Source organism: Oreochromis niloticus, linkage group LG23, assembly GCF_001858045.2.
Source record: "Oreochromis niloticus isolate F11D_XX linkage group LG23, O_niloticus_UMD_NMBU, whole genome shotgun sequence".
NCBI classification, from domain to species: Eukaryota; Metazoa; Chordata; class Actinopteri; order Cichliformes; family Cichlidae; genus Oreochromis; species Oreochromis niloticus.
The window spans coordinates 26,351,429-26,377,770 of NC_031986.2; the positions used below are offsets into that span (position 1 = coordinate 26,351,429).

The 26,342-nt window shown below is 40.9% G+C and overlaps 1 protein-coding gene across 1 annotated transcript; it reads left to right on the top strand.

The window, feature by feature from the left end:
- The first annotated feature begins 15,278 nt into the window (after nt 1–15,278).
- Nucleotides 15,279–20,615, top strand: LOC102075999 (circumsporozoite protein-like). The gene is made up of 2 exons (XM_019365392.2): nt 15,279–15,331; nt 18,915–20,615. The coding sequence occupies exon 2, from the start codon at nt 18,931–18,933 to the stop codon at nt 19,369–19,371; it is 441 nt and encodes a 146-aa protein (XP_019220937.1). The 5' UTR covers nt 15,279–15,331; nt 18,915–18,930; the 3' UTR covers nt 19,372–20,615.
- The last annotated feature ends 5,727 nt before the right edge of the window (nt 20,616–26,342 follow it).

Sequence of the window (26,342 nt, forward strand, 5' to 3'; positions counted from 1 at the left end):
TCACCCTGTTGTTGAATTGTGCTATATAAATAAACTTGCCTTGCCTTACAAACTCCGGCACTACCTGCATTTCAGTAAAACAGTTAATTAAAATACTTTATCAACAAATATTAATGAAAAGGACAAGATTCACCCTAGTTAAAATGGAACCTCAGGTTTGCAGAGCCTCAGGTTTGCAGATATGTTTGTATCTTGCAATAAATGTTTGTATGTTCTGGATCTCTTTGTGGTTTGTCGGTTTGTCTGTGTCATTTTTCTTTTGTGAACAAAACAAACTCAGTGGGAAGTACACATCTTATCTGCTCTCCAAGAAGAAGTTTCCTTAGGTATTTTCAGGTCTTTCATGTAAAATAGCTGTTTGTACTTGTTAACTTTCCTGCAGTCCTTCCTCAGTCTGTCTTAAATCTACTGATCTTTCTTTGCTTGGACTAGTGTCCAGTTTGTTGTGATTATTGATTATTATGGAGGAAAAGGTCAGATCAACATGGGAAAAAAATCACTGCAGTTATTGAGGAAATGTCCACAAGTGAATTTAAAAGAAATTACAGTTTCAGATTATTATGGTGAAGATGAAGATTATTATTATTATTATTATTATTATTATTTACTGAGTTTGCTTTCAAAGTGAGCCTTGATATTTTGTTGGTACTTGTTTTCCATCTGCTTGATGTTTGTATTGGTGAAACCTCGCAGTGAAAAGTAAAGCTTTTGACTATATTCTTCACATTTAGGTCCTTGTGTATATCATGGTATTTATTGTTGTTAGTGTATTTATAGAATGCTTTTTAATTTTATTGAAATCATTTAATATGTTCCCTTTCTCAATAAAAACATTTTTCCAACGTCCACAGAAGTGGTTTGTTTCATCTTTCTGCTACTACAATGGCGCCATCGTGTGGACACTAGCAGCAGCTACAAAAAGAGCTGAGGCGAAACTACAGGAAGTGTTTATTTTAAATGAAAGTGCCTTCAGCTGTGAGGCTCTGTGTTGCTGCTCAGGTATGTTATGACTTGTTTTAAAGATGTTTTGAGATCAAACTCCCGCCGTTACATCGAGTCTGTGTTTCATAATGCTGGGCATACACTGTGCGATTTTTTTTCAGTCGCGTTATTCAGCTTCAGCTCAAACTGCACGACTGACTCACAGGGGTTAGAAGTTCGTCGGTCACGATGCAGGGTCTCACACGATGCAGGGTCTCACACGATGCAGGGTCTCACACTATATGGCCCGATGCTCTGATGCGACCTGAGTGCTCACACTGTGCGTCCATAAAATGAAGGTTATAACAGAAAATCTGTCCCTCGCTCTCCCTCTCTGTCTTTCACTCACACAGACACGCACACCACCACCATCAACTTTGCTAAATTGCTAATGAAAAACATTGAGCAGCAGTGTAGATCCAACTATTTTCACGGTTGTTGTGGTCATGATAATTTTGTGATGCCACATTGAAAAGACTCAGATGAGCTTTCCAAAGTTTTACAAGTGCCTCCATCGCTTGTGTCCAGATCACACGCTGCACTGCTGTGCTACTCCGTCTTTTTCGCCGACATATATGTGTTTGCGCGTGCGCAGTGTGAGCGGCTGCGGTGACACCCTCCCGACCAAGCGATTGATGATCGGGAGCTGGTCGTGAGGTGTTAATCGCTTCTCGTTACCCCATGTATACTACACGATGAACGACGCACGATGAAGGCCAAACTCGGGCCGATCAACAACGGTCGCACGACTGAAAAATCGGCTCAAAATGGGCCAAAAATCGCACAGTGTAAGCCCAGCATTATGTGATTTCCGTTTTGTTTTTTTGAATATATAGGTCATGTTGCCACCCTTTATCCTAGCGGTGCGTCAGCCATATTAGGCTACTCAAGGGAAAGATTACACAGGTCTGCAACCGAAAAACTGCATAGGACTTTTTGACTGTTTCTTATAGATTTTTACTCACTGAAACCAGGAAGAATATTTTAAAAATTCCATCTCATGGAAAACTCATGTTTTAGTGTAATTAAGCGTACAGTTTCCTTTTTAAAACTGAAACTTGTTATCCTATACTTGAGTCAAAAAACAAAACAAAACAAAACAAAACATATCAAATAATGACTCAAGAGAACTAAAAATACAAAATGCCAGGAATTCATGGAGTTCGGGGGGGGTTGTGAGGAGCTCAGATGCATGTTCTGACAGGTTTATTTTGTTCATAGTGAAAGGTAAGGAGTCTAAGAAAAAAAATGCATAGTTAATTGTAACCAAATATTGATTTTCGTTCATCGCTGTTGTCAGGATCCAAGCGGCCAGGAACACACAGGCACAAATGTAATCTTCAAAAAAATGGGTTTTATTATACCCCAAAAAGGACAAGATAATTACAAAAATTCAAAATAACAAAAATAAACTTTTTTAAGAACCAAGTGGGCCCATAAAAGAGGTTAACTTAACAGAACTTTACTCAAAAGTCACTTAACAAAAACATAACTCAAACTGACCTGCCCAAATGAGAAACAGCTCCGGTTATATAGCAAATGAATAAACCATTATATACACCAAAGGTGAAAACTAAAGAGATAACAGCTAACCATCATTCAAGAAGAACCCCCATTCCCCCTGCATGATCACAATAGATGGTCCAGTCCACTTTATTGGCTTCTGCATTTAAACCAGCTCCACCCACAGCCTCTTCTTTCAGCCAAACCAGGAAGGACTGGAGCGGAGGTCAGGTAACTCAGAAAGAGCAGAAATATAATCAATATAAACAACAAACAATGCAAAGCAGAGTCTATGCCACCATTTGGGCTATAGCTTAGTGCTGTCATGCATTACAGGTAAACTCAAAATAACAAATTAGTGAACTTATGATCACAGAAGCTTTAGAGCATAACGTAAACATAAGACAAAAGACCAAATGAATATTACCTAAGTATCTTAATTGTGTGGTTGCATGCAGCCATCACAGCTGTTGTGCTTTTTTAATGTCAACTCCTCGTGTTTTGCAAAAGACTGTAGGTGATGGAGGGAAATGGAGATCATTTTTGGATTCAGCACCCTAAAAATACATCAAATTTACCAAAAATATCCCATGCAGCAAAAATTTATTTATTTTTTGCAGACCTGTGTTATTGTAAAATTACAGTAGACACTGTACCGCACCGAGAAGTTTATAATGATACTACTACTACTACTACTAATAATAATAATAATAATAATAATAATAATAATAATGATAATGATCAATTAATACAGTCATAAAAACTAGGTGGAAAACCTTTAAATACAAACCAAAAGATACAAAACCATGTTTGTTATCACACATCTGTGAATATTGTGAGCAGTCAAACCCTTATTAAAATATCCTGCCCTAATTTAAACATTTCTTTCATTAAATAAAAATAAAACATTCATTTCTATCACAACTACAAACACATCAATAGCAGTGTATAAGCTTTGTAGTACAATATTCACTTGTGTATTTTTAAAATGCTCAAATTATGTTATCTGTTTTAACCACTCTACACACAAGCTTAAAGGATACTGCTTTCAAAAAAGTGTTAAATCAAATGGCCAATCTTCATTAGAACTTAAGTCCAGTAGACAATAATATTTTACAACCAGCACTTGCCCGCATACCATAAACAAACATCAATAGTCTTCCATACACAGACCAATAAACCAGTGTTTCCCAACCACTGTGCCGCTGCACATAGGTGTGCCGTGAGAGATCGTTAGGTGTGCCATGGGAAATTATTTAATTTCAATTAAATAAAAAATGCAATTTAATAATTACTTTGCCCAAACAGACACAGTTACTTCAACAGGCTTTGACATCACCAAGCATGTTACACTAGTCCCTCCATTTCGGGAGGCTGAGGTTGATTCTTATTTCAACGCTTTTGAGCGTATGGCAGCTGCATTGAGTTGGCCTAAGGAGTTTGGGGCGCTGCTACTCCAGTGTAAGTTAATCGGCAAGGCTCCAGAAGTATGTACTAGCCTTTCCGTTAACGACAGCCTCCAATATGATATTGTGAAAAAAATCCATTCTGCACGCGTATGAACTAGTCCCTGAGGCGTACCGTCAGAAATTTTGTAAAAGTGAAAAGACCGCTGATCAAACTTTTGTGGAATTTGCCCATGAGAAACATCACTTGTTTGAATGCTGGATGCAAGCAAGCAAAGTGAAGGATATTGAGGGATTAAAGGAAGTGCTTCTTTTAGAAGAATTTAAAAAGTGTCTCCCTGATCAGTTAGTTGTTTATTTAAATGAGCAGAAGGTGACGTCCCTGGCGAAAGCAGCAGTTTTAGTGGACAAATTTCCCCTCACACATAAAACCATTTTCCCAGCTGGGGTAGCACGAGAAGTGAGGGGAAGGCAGGAAAAGAGAATAAAATCTCCTAAACAGGCCCGAAAGGCGAGACAGGAGGAAACTGAAGGCGGGAATGTTTTTATTGCCGTGAGTCTGGTCACCTATCACTATTCTCCGAGACACCAGGGCACATCAGTCTTTTATGTTAGATGATGTGTTGCCACTGTCGGATAAAACCGCCTACCACACAGATGTGTTGGTGTGGGGAATTGAAATGAGTGTTCTTCGTGCACCACTCCACCGGGTATGTCGCCGTAAGACGACAGTTGCCGTTTAAAGGTGTGTCATTTATTTTGGGCAATGATTAGGCCGGAGGGAAAGTTTTTCCACCGCCTAAAGTGATGGATACCCCTGTTGCTACCACCTCAGATGTTATTGATCCGAAAGCGACAGTGTTTCCCGTTTGCACTGTTATGCAGGCGCACACATTTGCTGATGTCGTTAGTATCGCAGATACGTTTGTGGCTATAGAGCAAAAGCCTTTTGTAGGGGAGAAAGACGGTATGAAACAGGAATGCAGTTTGATAATTCTAATGCCGGAATTGGGCGGAGATGTGAATAAAGAAGCTTTGGTAACCGCTCAGAAAAATGACAAGTCTTTGAGTTCCTGTTTTACAGTCGCTGTCACTGCTGGGGAAAGCATCCTTCCTCATTTTTTCCTGCAGGATGGCGTGTTAATGAGGCGGTGGTCCAGATCAGCGTGGAACATTGAGTGTTACACAGGTGGTGGTACCATCCCAGCATCGTGATCAGGTGCTAAGCTTAGCACATGACGCCGGCATTGCTGGGCATCTCGGAATAAATAAAACTTATTACCGAGTGCTGCACAACTTCTTTTGGCCTGATTTTTTTTTAAAAAGCATGTAGCTGCTTACTGTTGGTCTTGTGCCACCTGCCAGTTGGTGGGCAAACCCAATAAGCCCATTCTGCCTGTGCCATTATCTCCTATTCCAGTAATGAGTGAACCTTTTGAAAAAGTAATACTAGACTGTGTGGGATCTCTGCCGAAAACAAAAGCCGGTCATCAGTATATTCTCACTGTAATGTGTTCAGCAACGAGATTTCCGGAGGCCATTCCGTTCCATACGGTGAAAGCCAAAGCAGTAATTAAGGCTTTGATCAAATTATTTCTATGTTTGGGTTGCCGAAAATCATTCAAACAGACCAAGGCACCAACTTTATGTCTAAAGTCTTTGCACAGGTTGTTAAAGAACTACATGCCAAGCATGTTACAGCTATCCCATATCACCCCAAGAGTCAAGGTGCTTTGGAAAGGTTCCACCAAACTCTCAAAGTTATGTTACATAAGCTCTGTTTAGAGTCTGGTAAAGAGTGTGATGAGGGTTTCCCCTATTGTTGTTTGCCATTAGAGAGGCTAAACAGCAGTCCCGCTGAGCTGGTTTTCGGACATGTGGTCCGAGGCCCTCTCTGACTTTTGACGGAAAAGTGGCGGAGACCCCGGAGGAGCAGTGTAGTGTTCTTAACTACGTGAGTCAGCTTCGAGATAGACATCGCCTAGCATGGGAAATAGCCGGGGAAAACCTGAAGCAAGTGCAAACTAAAATGAAAGCTCGATTTGATGAAAAATCTGTGGATAGAAGTTTTCAACCAGGGACGAAAGTGTTCATGTCATTATGGCACCGGTTCTGACGTACCGGTACCCATCCCTACTGAAGAGGAGCTTCTACCCTCAGGCCATCCGAGTCCTAAACCAGAACTTAATGTATATAATTCACTACTTACTGTATCCTCTTTATGCATAGTTGTGGAGCATTTCAGGACACATTTCATTTCACTGCGTGTTGTACTCATATAACTATGCATGTGACAAATAATCTTGAATCTTTTAAGAAACCAGAGATTCTTAACTGGCTGATTGTAAAATGGAGTTAATATAAATTCAGCTTAAAGCATAAAAAGTTTAAAAAACAGAGTTGCGATGAATATGGTTCATAAAAAAAATATAACATGTATGGCATAGATTTGGAGAAAGTTTCCAACATCAGTGTAGATCTCGCTGAAGAATGGCTGAGCTGTTAACAGTCCAGAACAAATAAATGAGTGAATTAATAAATAATCATTGACATGAGCATGTGACACACACATTTAAAGAGATTACTACGCAAGTCACTAAGACTCGCAGTGTGCTGAGTAAGTAGTGAGGATGTAAAATGAGAAAATGCATAGCACTTATAAAAACCAGAGTTGCAAGTTTATTTGCAAAAAAAAAAAACATGCAATGAACGAAGAATATAAAATCAATAGACACAGGGGAAAAAAGCCTGAGGATAAATTATAAATACACTTGACACATCAATTTAAAACAAAGCCGAGCAGTGCTAGGATCAAAAGCAACATCAAAAATAAAACAGTGGCTCAATAATTAAGCATCCAATAAAAGTGTGGAAAAGAAAATTCTACTTTCGTTCTTAATTAAAAAATAATTTAAAATTAAGCAGTTGTGTGTGTCTTTGTTTTAAATGCAGTTTTAGTCCTTCCCCCAGCTTGTTTGACAAACCAGCACCTTGTTTGACAAAGGATGTGATCAGTGGGACATCAATCTAAGATAAATTAGTGTTGGGTGGAGATCAAGTCTACTCTTTTAGCATGATTTATATTTAATAGTCTGAATCTTTGAAATGAAATATATTTTGTTTAAATTCACATTTTTTTTCAACAGAAGTTACTGAATTCCAGGAAATAAAGGAAACATGGCTTGTACATCTCAGTCAGCAGTGGAGTACGTCAGGAGGGCCAGACTCAACCTGGTGAGAACATTAAAGGGGCTCACTACTGTGATTGTGGAGAATCTGTACCAGAGAGGAGTTTTCTCAGAGAAAGAAGTCAGTGAAATAAAGGCAGAGGGTGACGACTTTGACAAAAGCAGAAGAATTGTGGAATCTGTCATAAAAAAGGGGGAAGCAGCTTGCTATGAGTTTCTCAGGATTATTGACATAACAAGAAAGAGATCCACAGAAAGCTCACCATCTGTTCTGGAAAATACAGAGACAGATTCCTCTTTGAAAGACAAATTTGACCTGAGCTACTGGATCAGCTGCTTTTCTTTCAAGGAGGACACCAACATGGATGTAACATATTTACAAGGTATTTTTAAACAAACTGAAGTCTGTTGCATAATTTCATGTGATCACACACATTTAATGCAGTGTTGCTCAGTGACACATGAGTTAAATCACTAAATTACTTTTTAATTCATTTCTCCTACACCTCCTTTCTTTCAGGGCCCAGCCCGTGCCACAGATACCAGCAAAAGCTGAAATCCAAAGCTCAGAAGATTTCAGAAAGATCATGGACCCAAAGTAAAGCAGTCCTGTTCAACAAGGAGACATCTTTGTCGTACACGTCACTTGTGTTAGACACACAAAGACAGGCTTCAATCTCCAAAATAAAAAAATCAAAGATCAAGAAAAGCAGGAAGGTTCGTACTAAAAAACTAAAGGCCTACATACCTGAGGACAAACAGGAAACTTCCCCCAGTGAACTGCTGAAAATGAATGAAAGAAAAATCCTTTTGGTAGGAAAACCTGGAATTGGGAAAACGGCTGTGGTCCATCAGATGTTGAAACTGTGGTCAGAGAAAGACAATAAGGATCTTGATTACATGTTCTACTTTGATATGAGAGAAACACCCAACATCACAGAGGTCCATAAACTGGAGGATCTTCTCTTCAGTGTGATCAATGAACCAGATGAAGGCAAAGATGTTGTTTTGGAGAACATAAAGAATAATGCTGACAGTGTTACTATAATTTTTGATGGTGTTACAGATATCCCTTCTACTTCTGTGGTGTTTAAGCTCATACAGAAGACTCTTGTACCTGAAGCAAAGATCATCATCACCTGCAGACCAGAGGTCGAGTCAGCAGACTTCCTGTTAGGTTGGGACTGTCTCAGAGTGGAAGTGAAAGGCTTCAGTGAGCAGGGCATCAGAGAGTACTTATCCAAGAATCTGAGTGAGGAACACTTCAGCAAAGTTTTGTGTAACTTGGAGTTATTCTCTCTTTGCCATGTCCCCATGTACGCCCTGATGGTGGTTGCCTGCTTTAGTTTTGAGGGCTCCAATTTCTCTCCACATCCCTGCACAGTTACAGAAATATACCTCAATATCCTCCATTTCTGCAATGAGAGAAATGTTTGCAAGATATCTGAAAATGAAAGCACTAAATGGGACGCAGTACTGTCTTTGTCTGAGGCAGCTTTTTATGCAACAGAAGGAAAAAATGTGAACCTGAAATCACTGCCCAAATTAGAAAGCTGTGCTCATTTAGCCTTTTTAAGCAGGAGTGTGACTCAAGTCAGCCCAACTGCCAAGAAACCCTTGTATACCTTTCTCCACTACACAGTTCAAGAGTTTTTTGCAGCACTGTGGGTCTTGAAGGATCCAGAACGGACCAGAAGTGTTGTTCAACAGTGTCTTACTGATGACATCAAACACATGAAACATTTGGTTCCTTTTTTGTGTGGACTGTTAAATGAGAAGAATATGGACTTGTTACAATTTCTGTTTACTTCTCAGCATCTCAGAGAAACATCTGGCTGGTTCTTCAAACACTTGGTGACCACCTTTGTAGATCGTAGTGACACTGAGGACTGTGAAATAGACTTGCTGTTCTTATGTCAGTGTCTCTATGAGTCTCAGTCTGCTGAAGCCTGTGTTTATCTTCTGGATAAACTGGACTACTGTCTTGATCTGAGTGGAGAGACTCTCGATCCTCAGCAATGCTATGCCGTGTCCTATATAATCAGCCAGAGTAAGGAGAGGAAAATACAGCTGAACCTGGAAAAGACAAAAGTATCAAAACAAGGAATGAGACCATTACTAGGATGTCTGAGCAAACTCCAAAGGTAAGTAAGAACATATAGTTTACATGTTTGTTTAATCTAAATATCTGTAGACGTTTTGATATTTTCTGACTTTTAATACTAGTAAACATTCTCTGAGGTAGACCAGCTAAAATCACTCCTTAATTTTATGAATATAAGCTAAAGATCACATAAAAATCTACTTAAATTAACTTGCTGTATGTCTGAAGGTCTCCATGCTTCTTTTTTTTGCCATTGTCATTCCAATGCCTTTAGTATTTTCTTCATTTTTGTCAGAACTTCCAAAGTACAAATACTTTGCATCACTCTCCATATACAAGACACATGTGTATCTGAGATTTTCATTTAAAATGTAAAATGTAATAAATTCACACATTCATGATGCCTTTTTTTTAAACTAAACCATTAGCAATCATCATAGTGCTACCACCTTGCTTCACACTTGAGCTGATGTTGACAAAACAAAGTGATGGTCAAACTCTTATCTGGTGACGCTGGATGCCCCAAAGCATAATGTCTCAGTGATGTTCTATTAGATTTAGGTCGAACAAGTCAGGCGCCAGTCAATAGTATCAATTTCTTCATCCTCCAGGATCTACCTGCATGCTTTTGCCACATGAAACTGGACGTTGTCATACAGAAGGAGGAGCCCAGGACCCAGTGCAGCAATGCGGGGTCTGACATTGGGTTCAGGAGTTTCATCCTGATACCTTGTGGTAGTCAGGGTGTAGTTGCCTAGCCTGTAGAGGGTTGTGAAGATCATTTCTGACCCATCACCAAACTGGTCATTCTGAACGAAGTTACAAACAGCATAATTAGAGATGGACCGATCCGATATTACGTATCGGTATCGGTCCGATACTGACCTAAATTACTGGATCGGATATCGGCGAGAAATAAAAAATGTAATCCGATCCATTAAATATCAAAAAAGCACCTCACAAAACTTGCGACATGGCGTAACTCGGCTCATAACCGTAGCACGTCGGAGCAGTATGCATGGCGTGATTGAGCGGCTGTGTGTATTTGTAGCCTCGCTACCAAACCAGCATTTCATGTCCGAAGTTATCCCAGAGAGAAGTAAAGCAAGTGTGTAAGTTCATCTCTGAATGTTTGTAAAGCGTTCCCATGTTAAGCTTAACAACTGATATATGGAGCGACTGACTCTCTCTCTCTCTCTCCCTCACCTTCCTGCTCCTGCTTCAATCATAAAACTGATCAATGATCAGCTGATCGGCTTTTCTGTCGCGAGTCCGTCTCTCTTCTTTGTTTTTGGTCCACTTTGCACCAGAAAGAGGAAACCAGCGGCTGAACAACAGCAGCACGTTTAAGCTTGATAAGCAGTTGTTAGAATTTATTTAATATTACTTTCTAGACCAGGATCCTTTTCTACGTAGCTGACGGCTGGTAACTGTGCAGGGGCGGATCTAGCAAAGTTTAACCAGGGGGGCCGATAGGGCATGAACAGGGAAAAGGGGGGCACAAAGACATACTTTTCTTTCTTATTCTTATTTAAAATGTCTAGCTTTTAATAAATAATTATCTGAATCTTACACCCAAAGTTTTAATCTGATGTAAAATGTATAGAAGTCCATTACTGTATATAGTAACTGTTAAGTCTAATATACCCTTGTAAGTTATAGTACTTTTTCCTTTGGGAAGGTAGCATCTGTGCAGTCTGCAATTCTGTTGAAGAAAGATGTTGAGTCTATTTAATTATTCTTGAAAAATAATTTATTTCTGTGCATTTTTTTTCACACTGCATCAAATTAAAGTTGATTACATCGATTAAGCATCATGAGGTGGAGGGTGGGGGGTGGTTCTCTATTTTTTTTTTTGCTGGGAGTTTGCAACCCTATTAGTTAGGTTGCTTAATATTTCTGCTAAGTACTCTTTAAAATACCAGAATAGGGAGGATGGAGTAGGTTTAAGTTTATTAGATCGATCAGTGTTGCTGAACTATGAAATATTTTGGGTGCAGTGTATTTTTTACATGCAGGTATAACAGAATAGCTTTAGTGTTGTTGTTTACTTAAACTTGAGTATGAACTTATACAAAATGCAGCAAGATATTAAAAAAACAGTTTTATTGATTAAAAAACACACTATATCGGATTCATATCGGTATCGGCAGATATTCAAATTTATGATATCGGTATCGGTATCGGACATAAAAAAAGTGGTATCGTGCCATCTCTAAGCATATTGTTCTCCACAGCTTCTCCAGACCCCTTCATGTTTGTCATATGTGCTCAGGGTGATACTGCTCCCATCTTTGAAAATAACAGGGCACCAGTAGCAGATGACAATTGGGTCCTTGGTGCCAGGCAGTGAGGCCCACTAGATGATTTCAGGCCCTGAGGTCTATTTCTGATTGTTTGTTTGGTCAGAGACATTCCCTCCAGGGCCCTGATGGAGGTTATTTATCTAGGGCACTAGCAGTCTTCATCCTATTTCTCCTTGCAAAAAGGAGCAGATTCCAGTCCTGCAGATGGGTTAAGGACCTTCTAGGGTCCTGTCCAGTTCTCCTAGGTAACTACCTAACTCTTGGAATCTTCTCTGTGAACTTGGGACTCACCTGGGAGACACAGAAAACCTTTTGGGAATGGCACATATTGATGTGCAATCCTGGAGAAGCTAGATTATCTGTGCAACCTTTGCAGGTTCCAGGTATCTCCTCATGCTACCCGTAGTGACACTGACCCTATCCAAATGCAGAGCTAGTGAAAATATAGACAGAAAAGATAAGGAGGAGAAAAAAGTAAGTGAGCTCCACTTGTAAAACTATTCCTCTTTTAAAGGTTGTCTCGTTGTTCCCCAAATAATAAAAATTAAATTTAAACAGTTTTTTATATGATGGTTGCCTAAGATGAGCATAAGAACTTGGGGGAAACTTTGAAGTGATATCAGGATAATAATATTAAGAATATTTTTCTAACTCTCTGTGAAACAATAATTAACTATTGATACATTAAATATGTTAGTGTACCTGAAAAAAAAAAAGAAAGGCGGACCAAGGATCATAACACAAGATTGCAGATTTTTAAGTCAGTGGCCAAACTAAGGGTAAGCAAAAATTACAAAGTACAAACTAAAGTTCTGTGCATTAGTCTGTACCCTAGGGGAGTCCAACTTCAGGCCTCAAGGGCCAGTATCCTGCAGGTTTTAGATATCACCCTGGGTCAACACACCTGAATCAAATGATTAATTCATTACCAGGCCTGGAGAACTGCAAGACATGTTGAGGAGGAATTTAGCCATTAAAATCAGCTATGTTGGATGAAGGACACATGTAAAACTTGCTGGACACCAGCCCTCGAGGCCTGGATTTGGACACCCCTGCCTGTACGTGTTAACAGCACACTTGTGGTGAATCTGAGTTGTCTATGCAGACTCTTGCAGTTGAGTCTTGGTGTTGAGATGTGGAAACTAGAATGAAAAAAGCAAACATTTTAATTCAGTTGAGGCAATAACAAACATACTTACCTATTTTGTGGACTCTTATTTTCTTGGCTTTTTTTTTTGTTTTAAAACAACAACTGTTTTAAAAGAAACTAACAACCATCAAGAGACTTGATGGTTGTTAACATCTCATTACTTGTCAATTAATATGAAGCTCTCCAATAAATTTCCAGTTCCCAGTTATCATGGCAGCTTTGGACCATTTGTCTTCTCAGCGAGGTGGAGGTGGATTACATCAGCTTACTTCGCTTTGCTGAGAACCAGCTGCACCTTTCAGTAAACAGTCAGCCACAACTCTATGACCAAGCTGGAAAAGTCCTGCAGAAAAGTGCAGAGAAGGTTAAAGTCTGCCTCCACTGGGATCACAGAAGTTCCGTTGACCAATCTGTCAGCGAGTTACTCTTACAGTGTTTACCCAACATCCACTCACTCAGGTATATTGCTTATATGCATATTAATCTAGTTATGCCCACATCTATGTTTCATCTGTCTTTAACTTCGAATGTGTCATGCTTACAGAAATTATTACATTGAATTAAAACTCTGACTTTAAATATTTTTCTGATCTCTTGATGAATCTCATCAATAGAGCAGCAGAGGGAACAAAACATTGAGCATGATGATGATGGTAGCAGCTCTATAGTGAGCAGCAGATGAAAATTTCAGGCAATAGTCTTCATCACTTTGTGTGTCCACCTGCAGATGTAGCAGATGTGTTAGAGCAGGATGAGTGTTTGTGTAGTAAGAGTGTAAAACAGTGTTCAGCTGCTCTGATGGAAGATGTGTTCATCACTGAATTTTTCCCTATTATTGTTCCAGTGTTGATACAAAGACATCAGATGAAGACAGAACGAGGTTCTTTGTGAATCTGTTCTGTGCAGCAGCAGAGAGAGAACAGCAGACAGGAGAGAAGATACTGGAGCTGTTATCATCAGTGTGCACATATCAAACATTCCCTTTTGATGATACATACATGAATGACGATATGAAGAAATATCAATCAGACTTCCTGTTGGATCTGTGCTCCCATATGAAGGACTGTGAGACTAAAACAGGCTTGAGTGTCCTTCCATCATTACAGTCAGTTTTTTCAGCTCCTGCAGTCTGGTCCATAAACCTCTCAGAGAGAAAGACCTCCACCCTCCTGGAAGTGCTGAAACTCCAACCAGAGAAGAAACAAGTGGAGCTGACACAATACACTCATAAAAAGAGTAAAATTAGGAGTTTCCTGCAGTGTCTGCCTTATATCTCACAGCTCAGGTAAATGAAATCTTCTTCACATGAGTCAAATATCTGTAAGAAAAGATGTGCTGTGAAAAGAAGTGATGGAAATATTTGAGGTTCCATAAATTGTAAAGTGATGATTTTGTCTTGTGCTATTTGTTTGTCACCAGCATCATATTTGTGACTTTATCTACATGGATCATATTGTAAATGTATTCAGACTCTGTCATATTTCAGAGGGAAACGTGCTCAGTACACCACTGTGTTTCACTGACTTGTTCAGCTGTTTGTTGCTATGAAGTTTCATATTTTCTATAAATCTCAGATGAAACAGGACAACAGGATCTAAAATAAAGAAGTTCTGATCAGAAAGGTTAGATTTGATTTAGATCTGATAGGTGTAGAAATGATTTGATTTCATGTTAAATTCAATAAGTTGATGTAAGTTGTGTGAATGAAGGTGAGCATGTGACTGAGCTCATGCAGCAGAGAGGAGAGTGTTGGAGTGCACACATGTGTTTGATGGAAACTTGCATGTTTGACCTGCAACAGAATCATGAAATGATGTGAAGAAGAAGAAGAACGTAGCTCAGTGCTGACAAGTCAGTCCTGTTTAAAGCTGCTCTTAAAACAACAACAACGTGACATCAAATGTTTAAAGTCAAAGTTCAAACTGTTTGTGGCTTTTTGAAAATGAGAGCAGCTTGAAAATCAAAGCAGCTGTGAACCATCTCTATGCTGCAGTGATACAGCCAGAAACATCCTTTACACCTGAATCCATCATCGCCATGGAAACAACATGAAAGCAAACTCAATGAGTCCTTCAGTGAAGTAACTCAGTAAATGAATGAGTTACATGAAGCTGCACTTTATCTCCTGACTTTGTTGAACTTTACTGAGCATGATGATGATGATGGTAGCAGCTCTATAGTGAGTGTGTGGTCGTATTTATGCAGCTGAGATCAAATCATCAATAAATGTTTCCTTCTTATCGTTCCAGTGTTGATGCTTGGTGGTCACACAAAGAAAAAATCAGGTTCTTTGTGAATCTGTTCTGTGCAGCAGCAGAGAGAGAACAGCAGACAGGAGAGAAGATACTGGAGCTGTTATCATCAGTGTGCACATATCAAACATTCCCTTTTGATGATACATACATGAATGACGATATGAAGAAATATCAATCAGACTTCCTGTTTGATCTGTACTCCCATTTGAAGGACTATGAGACTAAAACAGGCTTGAGTGTCCTTCCATCATTACAGTCAGTTTTCCAGTCAGCTCCTGCAGTCTGGTCCATAAAGCTCTCAGAGAGAAAGACCTCCATCCTCCTGGAAGTGCTGAAACTCCAACCAGAGAAGAAACAAGTGGAGCTGACAGGCTGCTCACATGAAGAGAGTGAAGTGAGGAGTTTCCTGCAGTGTCTGCCTTATATCTCACAGCTCAGGTAAATGAAATCTTCTTCACATGATCAAATATCTGTAAGAAAAGATGTGCTGTAAAAGGAGTGATGGAAATATTTGAAGCTCCATAAATGGTAAAGTGATGATTTTGGCTACGTTCACACTGCAGGTCTTAATGCTGAATTCCGATTTTTTGATCAAATCTGATTTTTTTGTCTGCATGTTCACACTACAAATAAAATGCGACAGCAAACGCGCTCTAGTGTGAATGCTCAAAGCGGCCCACATGCGCAAAAGAAGAATTCACACACAACGCGCTCTGTTTAGACCCAGAGCAAACAACATTGTTTGACTGATTGCCCTTAATATAAAGACTTCGGACTTTACGTTTCCCAATTTTTGCTTTAAGTTATTTTGTTATTTACATAATAATGTAAATAACCTAATAATGATCCTTATTGCTGTTTTAGAGGAGCGGTGCTTCAAAGGATAGTTGCAGATTTCTGTCAGAATCTGCAGATTATACAGTACAAATAAAATGTTCACGTTTCTCCAACATTGTCTTCCCAACAGTTTCACTGACATCTACACTGGATGGCCAGGAAGCGTTCGCGATGTCTTCTCGGGCGCTTCTCCGGTGCTGATAGTTGGCGTCTGTCAGGGCTGGACTGGGACAAAAAATCGGCCCGGGCATTTTGACTAGAGACCGGCCCACCAGGATAGAGATTGAAAATGTGACGTCATTCAGGGGTAAAACCGCAAAGGATTCTGGGAACTTGTGGCAAGAGGTACTAGCGCACGCAGGCTTTCAATTGAACTCAGTTACACAGCGATAAAAAGAAACCCAAAAAATGGCAAGAAGCTGTTGTATTATTAACTGCAATAGCCGGTCGCATGACAGCCACGGGAAGCCGACAGGTAAAGAGATCGTTTTTTTTTTTTTATCGGATTACGTCGTTGAGGAGAATTTTTTTAAGCCATGTTTCCGAAGTAAGAGCCGACGGATGGTCTGGATATACCAAATATAACGTCTCAGAACACTCCAGCTCACATGTTAGTCTGCTCCAAGCATTCCCACAAAGGTCAGTGTTTTGTAGTAGTTAATACGTCATTTTTCTTAACATAATTGGTGATATAGGTTACAAGCAAGTCTGGCGCTGAACAGAAATTGTCGTGCTATGCTCCTTTATTTATTGTGCATAAATAGTGAATTGTCCTGACACAATATTGTGTTTCGCTTCTGTTATTACCATGGTACATTGACAAAAACATATACTTTTATTCACAGGATAAACAGTTGTTTTGTATCACTAATTGTCCAGTGCGATTACAACATACAACATTATTGTCACTGCTACAGTTCTGTAATGCGTATCAGAAATTATTTCCACTACTAATTAATTATCGTTGAGCTCAAAGGTTATATTAATAAACGGTTAACGAATGTGTATTTATGACGACGATTTGTGAGACTGGTAAACTTACCTTTGTTTGTACGATGGTCTTTCGTTCTACACGGTGCATTTCAAGGTCCTGTACCCATCCGTCGGTAAACTGTACCTGGGCTTGTTGCAGTGACCTGAAGTTACTAAACTTCATGAGTGTATGCACTCACTCCAAGAACCGTATAATTATAAATCTGAGCGTGGTGAAAGTTGGGCAGCACGCTAACGTCTTTTGTCCACTCTGTGTGCATGTAAGGGTCTGACCCTTTCACTCCTTTGATTTTTTCCTCGTATCTTTTCTTTGCCTTTTCGTCGAGTCTGTCTTTGTACGGTCCGGCATTGTTCTCCTTAGTTTTGTACATTCCTTTTTTGTGCGGCAAAGAAAAACCAAGAAGGTATTGGAACCAGAGAATGAACGTTTTGCGGTGCTGCAAATGCTTGCATTTGATGCGGTACTTGTTTTGCCACGAGTTCCCGGAATGCAATGCGTGAAAGTCACGTGATCTGTCAATCGCTATAGGAAAAACCATAAAGCCTTTGCATGAAAACAACTGCTTTGATTTACACTGCCTTGTTGGTTTAAATGTATCAATCTAATAAACTTAAACCTACACCATCCTCCCTATTCTGGATTTTAAACAGTACATAGCGGAAACAAAAAGACTGCTTGGTCGAGTTAACCTCCTGAACTATCTACAACACATGGTAGAAACCTTAAATTAAGACCAAGAACACTAGAGGTGAGACATGATCATTAATTAATATTAAAATTAATAAATGGCAGATTTAGTGATATTTTCATAAACACCTCCTTTCCTTTTTTTGTTCTCCATTTTCTTTAGTTCGTCTAAGATTGCTAAACAAGGGGGAGGGTGCATCCGGCCTCCTCGGCTGTAATTGGTCCAGCCCAGAGTCGATCATGACCAATTGGCCAATCCAACACCTTTCATTATATATACCCTTCCTAAAAAAATAAATAAATAAAAAAATCCATCGGCCCATAAAAACAAAAAATCGCCAGCGGCCCACCGGGCAAATGCCCGGTATGCCCGATGGCCAGTCCAGCTATGGCGTCTGTCTTGTGTCAATGACGTAAAAGACGGATTTAATGTGACATAACCGTTCAAACAGCAGTCGCTTTCTAAAACATCGGATATGTATCGGATTCAGTACCACATATGAAAGTGACCCAGATCGGATTTGAAAATATCGGATTCGTGCCGTTCACACTGTCATACCATGATCGGATATGGGTCGCATAGGGTCAAAAAAATCGGATTTGATGCTCGTTCGCCTGCAGTGTGAACGTCGCCTTTGTCTTGTGCTATTTGTTTGTCATCAGCATTATATTTGTGACTTTATCTACATGGATCATATTGTAAATGTATTCAGACTCTGTTATATTTTAGAGGGGAACGTGCTCAGTACACCACTGTTTCACTGACTTGTTCAGCTGTTTGTTGCTATGAAGTTTCATATTTTCTATAGATCTCAGATGACTTTTAATGCTGGCGCAAAATGGTGCTTCATGAGCATCGTAATAGCCAGGAAGGGGGGATAACACATCTGCAAAACGTTGTTGCAATGCAGTAACATCTGCTCTCTGGGCCTGTGTGGGGTGGTTGTCACAATGCAGCGAAATTGGAATGGTGGAATTTGGCACCTCCAGCCCCAACTCATCTCTTTCTTTAACCAGGCTCACCAGAGGAGCAGACTCAGCCCCTCTCCATGCTTTAAGGAGGTTGAGGTGATATACAGTCATGTGAGAAAATTAGGACACCCCATTAAATAATCGACTCTTTATTAAGAAATGTTCACATATCAATGTCCAATCATGTTTTCATGTATTACTGGAAAAGAAAGTGACTTAATTGCAATTAAACAACAAAAATTAAACAATTTTTACACATTTTAAAAAAAAAAGAGATGAACAAAAATGTGTCTTTTAATGGTGGAAAACGTTAGGACACGTAACATGTAATTTGACATATCAGGCCCAATACAGCAAGTACCAACCGATACAAAGACATATGTCAAGACAGATTAGGCCATTAAAATTCAGATGATAACAATAAAACAGATAAAAGAAAAAGAAAAAATAAGTGAAAAAGGAGAAACAGAAAATAACAAAAAACAAAAAAAAAACTCCCAAATTAAAAATCAACTCCCCCCCCAAAACCAGAACAAAAGGGAACCCCATGATACAAAAGTTTATTCTGCTGGGCGAGGCTGAAGCTGATGCCGAGGATGCGGCCGCGGAGGATGGACCAGGCGAGGATGCGGCCGACGCCGCAGGCGTGGATGAGGGCGCGGAGGCCGGACCAGGCGAGGATGCGGCCGATGCCGACGCCGCAGGCGAGGATGAGGGCGCGGAGGCCGGACCAGGCGAGGATGAGGGCGCGGAGGCCGGACCAGGCGAGGATGAGGGCGCGGAGGCCGGACCAGGCGAGGATGAGGGCGCGGAGGCCGGACCAGGCGAGGATGAGGGCGCGGAGGCTGGCGCCGCAGGCGATGGCGTGGGACCCGCAGGTGGTGGCGCCGCAGGCGGTGGCTGGACGGGCTCCTCGGTCCCCCAGCGGAAGCAGCAGGGTGAGGAGGCTCACAGGACCCCTCAGCGGAAGCTGCTGCAGAACCAGTAGGCACATGGGCCTCAGGTACACACAAAACAAAACCAGCAGGCTCGTGGGCCTCTGGCACACATAAGGAAGACTGCTGTTGCGCGGAGCACTGACCCTGCTCAGGGAGCAACAGCCGAGTGCAGTCCTCATCTGGCTTCTTAGCCTCCAGGGGTCCAGAGTCCGCTGAGGGCTGCAAGTCAGCCTCTGGGGACGCCCTGGAGCAAGTTACAGTCTGAAAACTAGCCAGCTCATGAGGAAATATGTCAGTATTAGTATGCTTGTCTCTCTGCTTGGGGTGAATGCTAGAAAAACAGTCCAAAATGTGTGGAGTAGGCACAGCCTCCTGAAAAGGGCCAAGCGAAGACTGTGACTGAGCACTTAACTGTGCTACTGACTGCGCTATGGACTGCCGTAGAGGTTGTAATGATGCCAGTGGTGATGGTGGCTGAGAGGCTGACAGAACTGAAAACTGAGCTACAGGTAGCGGAGTTGATTGTGGTGGAGGCGTTGACTGAGCTAATGGCTGCTGAGCAGCTAACTGAACTGATGGCTGAACAGATTGCACTGACACACGTGCAGCAGGTGAAGTGGGGAAACCACTGGGAGTACTATCCCCTGTCACGAAACACAAAGTCCCAAAGTCAGAAATAACACTATCAGTGTCCTGTACACTCACCACAGCCGGGCGCGCTGAAGTGCCAAACTCCGGCTTCGGGGTGATGCGCCGGCGGTGCGATTGTTGCTTCCTTGTGGAAGAGGAAGCGGGGGTGCCTGAAGGAAAGGAGGTAGAACGCTGTTACGGCTGCTTCTGCTGCGGTGTGGAAATGACCACCGCTCCCGTCAATACCACAGGTGTGAGAGGAAGTGTGGTAGGGTGATGATGGCGAGGGTAGCATTTCTTCTTTAAAGGTGGATCGAGAGATTTGGCCACAAACCTTGGTGAAAAATGCTGCTGGCGCCGAGAACACCAAGCGGCGAGGGTTTCCAGAAGGGCAGCTGAATCTTCCTTCCCAGGACCGCCCATGCCAAATAGTTCATAGTTCAGCCTCGCTCTCAGAGCTGTTATTATGCGTTTTAGTCCATTAATGTCCAGGAAAGTGACAGTGGAGGCAGTGGACAACAAGCAATGATCAAAGAAAACTACCTCCAGCTGCCTCTTGTAGGGGTCCGCAGCGTGGATTATCCTCCCATAGTAATTCCACAACTGCGTGAGATACTTCCCCACTGACACTAAACGTGAGTCTGCTGGATCCATGCTGGTCGCGTCGTACTGTCACGACTGGGGCAGCAGTCGTGTGGAGGTGAGAAGGAGGATCCAAATAGCAGACAGTGGCGGAGGTGCAAGTGAGTTTTATTTACAGTGAACAATAACCAAGGTGTGGGCAGAACCGAACATAAACCTAAACTGGGAAAACTAACACAAAAGGAGGACACGGGGCGAGGAACAGAGAGACACGGTGAAACACGGAATAATGCTAAATACACAGAAGATTCACAGAGAAACACAAACGACGCGACGAGGAGCACAGGCAGACGCGCAGTATAAATACACACACCAGGTAATTAGGAAATGGCAGACACGAGGGGACACAGCTGGAACTAATGGGCATAACGAGACACAAACCTACAAAGTAAAACAGGAAACTTACAGACTGTTTCACAATACCAACTCGGGGACACGAACAGGACACAGAGGAAGGACACAGGTAGGGATGATAGAAACACTAAACGCACAACTCAAACCCTAAGAACAAATACAAAACAGTAGAAACTGGAAAATAATAACAATAAACTCAAGACACTGGGTCAAAGACCCAGGACCATGACAATATGACCACCAAGGTTTCCTTGCCACTTGGTTAGTAACTTTGAACTTTAAGAAGGGAGTAATACAAGCACTTTGTCTCCCAATGAAAATTGCCTGAGTTTAGCCCCGCCACCCTTGCGTTTTGCATATGTGTTGAGTCTAGCCCTGCTCAACTAAGGTGCTGCTGATGTTCGTGATTTTTCGCTGAGTTTGGACCTTCCTCCCAGTTTTCTTTAATCAGGTCCAACATCCCCCATGGCTTTCTGTTGAACAGTAACTCAAAGGGAGAAATTCCTGTGGAGGCCTCGGGAATCTCTTGCACTGCAAACAACAGAGGGTCTAATAAGCGATCCCAATTGCATTCATCCTCGTCAATGAACTTATGAATCATGGATTTCAAACCCTTATTCAGGCACTCCACCAGCCCGTCAGTCTGCGGGTGGTAGATGCTGATACAAACTGATTTAATATCCAGTAACCTGTACAGCTTTTTTAGTGCGCAAGACATGAAAGACATGCTCTGGTCAATCAGTATCTCTTTCAGCATACTGACACATGCGATGGCCTGAAACTGTACCTCTGCTACTGTGCAGAAATGGTACTCAATGGCACCGCTTCGGGATATTGTGTTGCATAATCCACCAGAACTAATACAAAGTAATATCTGTGTGTACTTCGGTGAAATGGCCCAATGAGGTCCATGCTAATGTGCTCAAACGGGAACTCCATGAATGGTCAAAGGAGCTTTTGGAATGGCTGGTTGGTTAACGAGCTCACACTCTGGGCAGGATGCACACCAGCGTCGCACATCCCCTCGGATGCCCTGCCAATCAAAAATCGAGCAATTATTCAATCCAGAGTCTTGTCATATTACATATGCCCCTCCATGGAGTTATAATGAGTCTCCAATGAGTGATATGAGTAGAGATTTCCATCTCTCCAGATTGCATTTTATTTTATTTAAAAGTGGGATGTGGTTTAATTTTGTTAGTTTAGGAGAGATATTAATACCTAAATATTTAATATTTCCAGATTGCAGTGGGAATTAATCAGAAGATCAGTAGATTTTAACCAGTTAATTGAATAATCTGAAACTCTTGAAGAGTTTATTAATGTAATTATCCCAGAGAGATGGGTTTGTGATCCCACACATCACTCGGACCAGACACACTGTTCAGGCTATATGTTTGTTTTTTTATTGTGTTTTCGCAGTATTTCTTTTGGTTTGGTGCTAGTCTCCTGTCGATAAGCCAGCTGTCTTGCTGACTCTTCCCCTTATACCAGTTCCCGGCGTCACTAAAAAGGGAGAGACCTTATTATGCCAACAAGCGGCAGCTGCCCCTTTATGGAGTTAAATCAGGGCCATAATGTTTGTTTAGTTAAAAAAAAATTTGAAATCGAAAATATGTAAACTGAAAGCAAAAGTCACATTTTTAGAGTGAACTTTGAAAAAGACAGAGTTGGATTTAAAATTTTCAGATTCAGATCTTTTAAATTAATGTACAAAAAAAAATTCTTCAGATTCGGATTTTTCTCTCAGCTTCAATTTTTTTTTTTCACTTTCAGATCTCTATTTTTCAGTTACAGACTTTTGGCCCTGTTTTGGCGTGGTGGGCGTGGCTACACACAGAGGGGCGGGGAATCATGAGTGACAGCAGACCGCTGCAGGCTCAAGATGGTCCATTTTTCATGTTGCCTTCAGGAAACCTGGGAATGAACATAATTTATCAAACACCTGCTGCACTGTATTATTTGATAATGTTTAGAAAAGATGTCATGCATAACTGCTAAAACTCAGTTACTAAAGCTCTTTCAAGCAGTAATGTGTACAAATTACGCCGTAACTGATCAATTATGAGACGTTTTCCCAGCCACTACGTGAGAAGTGGTCATTCCCCATGCTCTCAAAGTAGCGCGCATTGTATAGGGCTTTGGAGTTGACGTCACGCCGCGGAGCGCGGCGCCATTTTCGGGGTCTACGAATCAAAAGAGACACTCTGTTGGAACGACGTCGACAAGAATCATGCTTAAAAGCAGCTCCAAAGAAAACGGACGGTATAGAGACCGATTGCGTCCAGAGGCGAAGCGGCGGTACTTGCAGAAAATAGCGTGCATTGGAAATGTGGACCCGTATGAAACACGGCCGTGGAGTAGAAACCCTGAAGACCAACCGCTACTGACATAACCTCACATATTTTCATACCTTATCTGTGCAGTCAGCGAGTACAAGTCGTCATTCAAACAAAGGTAAGTCAGCTCGAGTACTGCGTGTGAAATGCGTTTGATTTTCCCCCAAACATTCAGATTAGTGCAGCATAAATTCACTCATGAGGGGGAAATTACAGTGAGAACATGTGGAGGCTGTTAGGTGGATAACATAGTGAGTTCAGTACATTGATGAGACATTGTCCTGAAGGATTTAGTTATTCTTTATGGTTAAAGAAATTGCAATGATTTATTCATATTTATTATAAATAATTTAAATATACATCTTGCTTCTGTGTTTGTGTCCTGTGTCACTAAAAATGCATTTTATTTTAATTTTATACATTGGTTAATGACCTGCAGAATCTCCTTATCATATTAAGTGATTCATAATTGTCACTTTATGCTTTCTCCATCTCTAAAGTGATGACATCCTTGCATTACATACTTTAGGTTCATTTTCTGCAGGCAGGTTTCTGACAGAAAACAGGCAGATTTACCCTATAAAATGCAGCGTTTTATAGATGGACACATAAAGAAATGAAAAATTACATGTATGTGCTAACTTTCTAAACACTGTCACATTTATGATAAAGTAGATAAAAACACATTTATGTCGGCCTTGGCTCATAGTTCTTGTCTTTAAATGAACTTTGTCTGTGTGTGTTTCAGGTGCTGCACTCTCAAAGACTGAATGAACCAGCATTGCAGCCATGGGTCACTGTGAGCATCACAGGGAAGGTTGAAGCCGCCCACTGCACCTGTATGGCCGGAGTCGCTGAGACCTGCAGCCATGTCGCTGCTCTTCTGTTTAATGTAGAAGCAACAGTGCGGATCTGTGGCACAAGGCCTGTTACAGATGAACCTGCATACTGGTTTTTGCTGGGTAATGTGACCAAGACACAGCCAGAGGTTGGCCATAAGATAGACTTCTCCTCTTCAGCTGCCCAAAAAAAGGCTCTTGATCAAAACATAAACAGACCATCCGTAGTGAAAGGTAAAAGGAGCCGTCCTCAAAAAAGAAAAATCCCACCTGCTACTGTGGAGGAGTTGTCACTGCTATAATGCCATAATGTTTTATCTAGGGGTCTAGATTTATGCCTGTAGTGCACTGCCATGTAAATAATTTGCATTTACTGAATATGTACTGAGTACCACTGTTCAAAAATTGAATAAAGAAACAAACTAAGTTTTGCCTCTTTTTTTTATTATTAAAACCACTTTATAGAAAATCACATCAGTTACAATGTAGAATCCATGTCATTTATAGTTTATAAAAGACAAAATGTTTACATAAAATCATGACAGTGTTTACATGATATCACCCACTACTAACATTATTTACTGTATCTTTTGAAAAAAAATACCACTATTTATACAGCAAAAGACTTAAGAATATTTAACAGGAGCAAGTTTCATTTTCCCTGGTTTTACTACCACACTGTTCACCAAACGCAGCAAACCTTCACCATCTTATCCAGAAGGGTCACCTCTTCACCCTCACATGGAAGAAGTAATCTGATTGGCATGGTGGTATGTTTGAAGCAGGTCCCTTATGTAGCGCTGGAACCCAGTCACGATGTGTTTCATCCATTTCATAGGCTGGTTTGCTGCAATAATGCCAAATAATTAGAAACTCTATAAATAGAAGGTAGTTCTGCAAAATCACTCAGTAGGATGTTTGTTCTAATTTGCTATGACCTCAGAGCGCATCGAAAACCGGAACCAGATAATGGATGGATGAGAGTCTTGCAACATTGCCGTAGCGCAGGTGATGAAGACTGCATCCCAAGCCCGATTAGTTATGGAGTCTTTTAAAATGTTTTCCATATTTTTGGGGAAGGATCAAATTGTTAATATTACTTTACCTTTCGAAGTAAGTTTCAGCCGAAAATGATAGCGAGGCATTTCTGTTGAGCTAGCATTTCAGCAAAAAACGTTATAAAATAAAAAAAAAAGGAAAAAAAAATTAACCGTAACAATAGCCACTTCTTAAATTCGTAGTATTCACAGACTGCAGTGTAATTGTTCCAAACTTGAACACTCACCTGATTGTTCGCGCCAGCAGTGTTGTTGGAAGACGACGCCATCGTTCACTGAGGGACAAGTTAACAGCAGCCCCCACCCGATACAATGCGCGCTACTTTGAGAGCATGGGGAATGACCACTTCTCACGTAGTGGCTGGGAAAACGTCTCATAATTGATCAGTTACGGCGTAATTTGTACACATTACTGCTTGAAAGAGCTTTAGTAACTGAGTTTTAGCAGTTATGCATGACATCTTTTCTAAACATTATCAAATAATACAGTGCAGCAGGTGTTTGATAAATTATGTTCATTCCCAGGTTTCCTGAAGGCAACATGAAAAATGGACCATCTTGAGCCTGCAGCGGTCTGCTGTCACTCATGATTCCCCGCCCCTCTGTGTGTAGCCACGCCCACCACGCCAAAACAGGGCCAAAAGTCTGTAACTGAAAAATAGAGATCTGAAAGTGAAAAAAAAAAAATTGAAGCTGAGAGAAAAATCCGAATCTGAAGAATTTTTTTTGTACATTAATTTAAAAGATCTGAATCTGAAAATTTTAAATCCAACTCTTTCTTTTTCAAAGTTCACTCTAAAAATGTGACTTTTGCTTTCAGTTTACATATTTTCGATTTCAAATTTTTTTTTAACTAAACAAACATTATGGCCCTGATTTAACTCCATACCCCTTCAGCCTCCACAGCATTGCCCTGCAGCGAAGCCAAAGACCACACCTCTGGCACACATCTCTATGCTGCAGTGATACAGCGTGATACATCCTCTATACTTCAATTGATCAGTGCCATGGAAACAACATGAAATCAAACTCAATGAGTCCTTCAGTGAAGTAACTCAGTAAATGAATGAATTACATGAAGCTGCACTTTATCTCCTGACTTTATTGAACTTTACTGAGCATGATGATGATGATGATGATGATGATGGTAGCAGCTCTA

Coding starts and splice junctions, on each gene's coding strand:
- LOC102075999 (XM_019365392.2), top strand. CDS start 18,931: ATGATACAAAAGTTTATTCTGCTGGGCGAGGCTGAAGCTGATGCCGAG.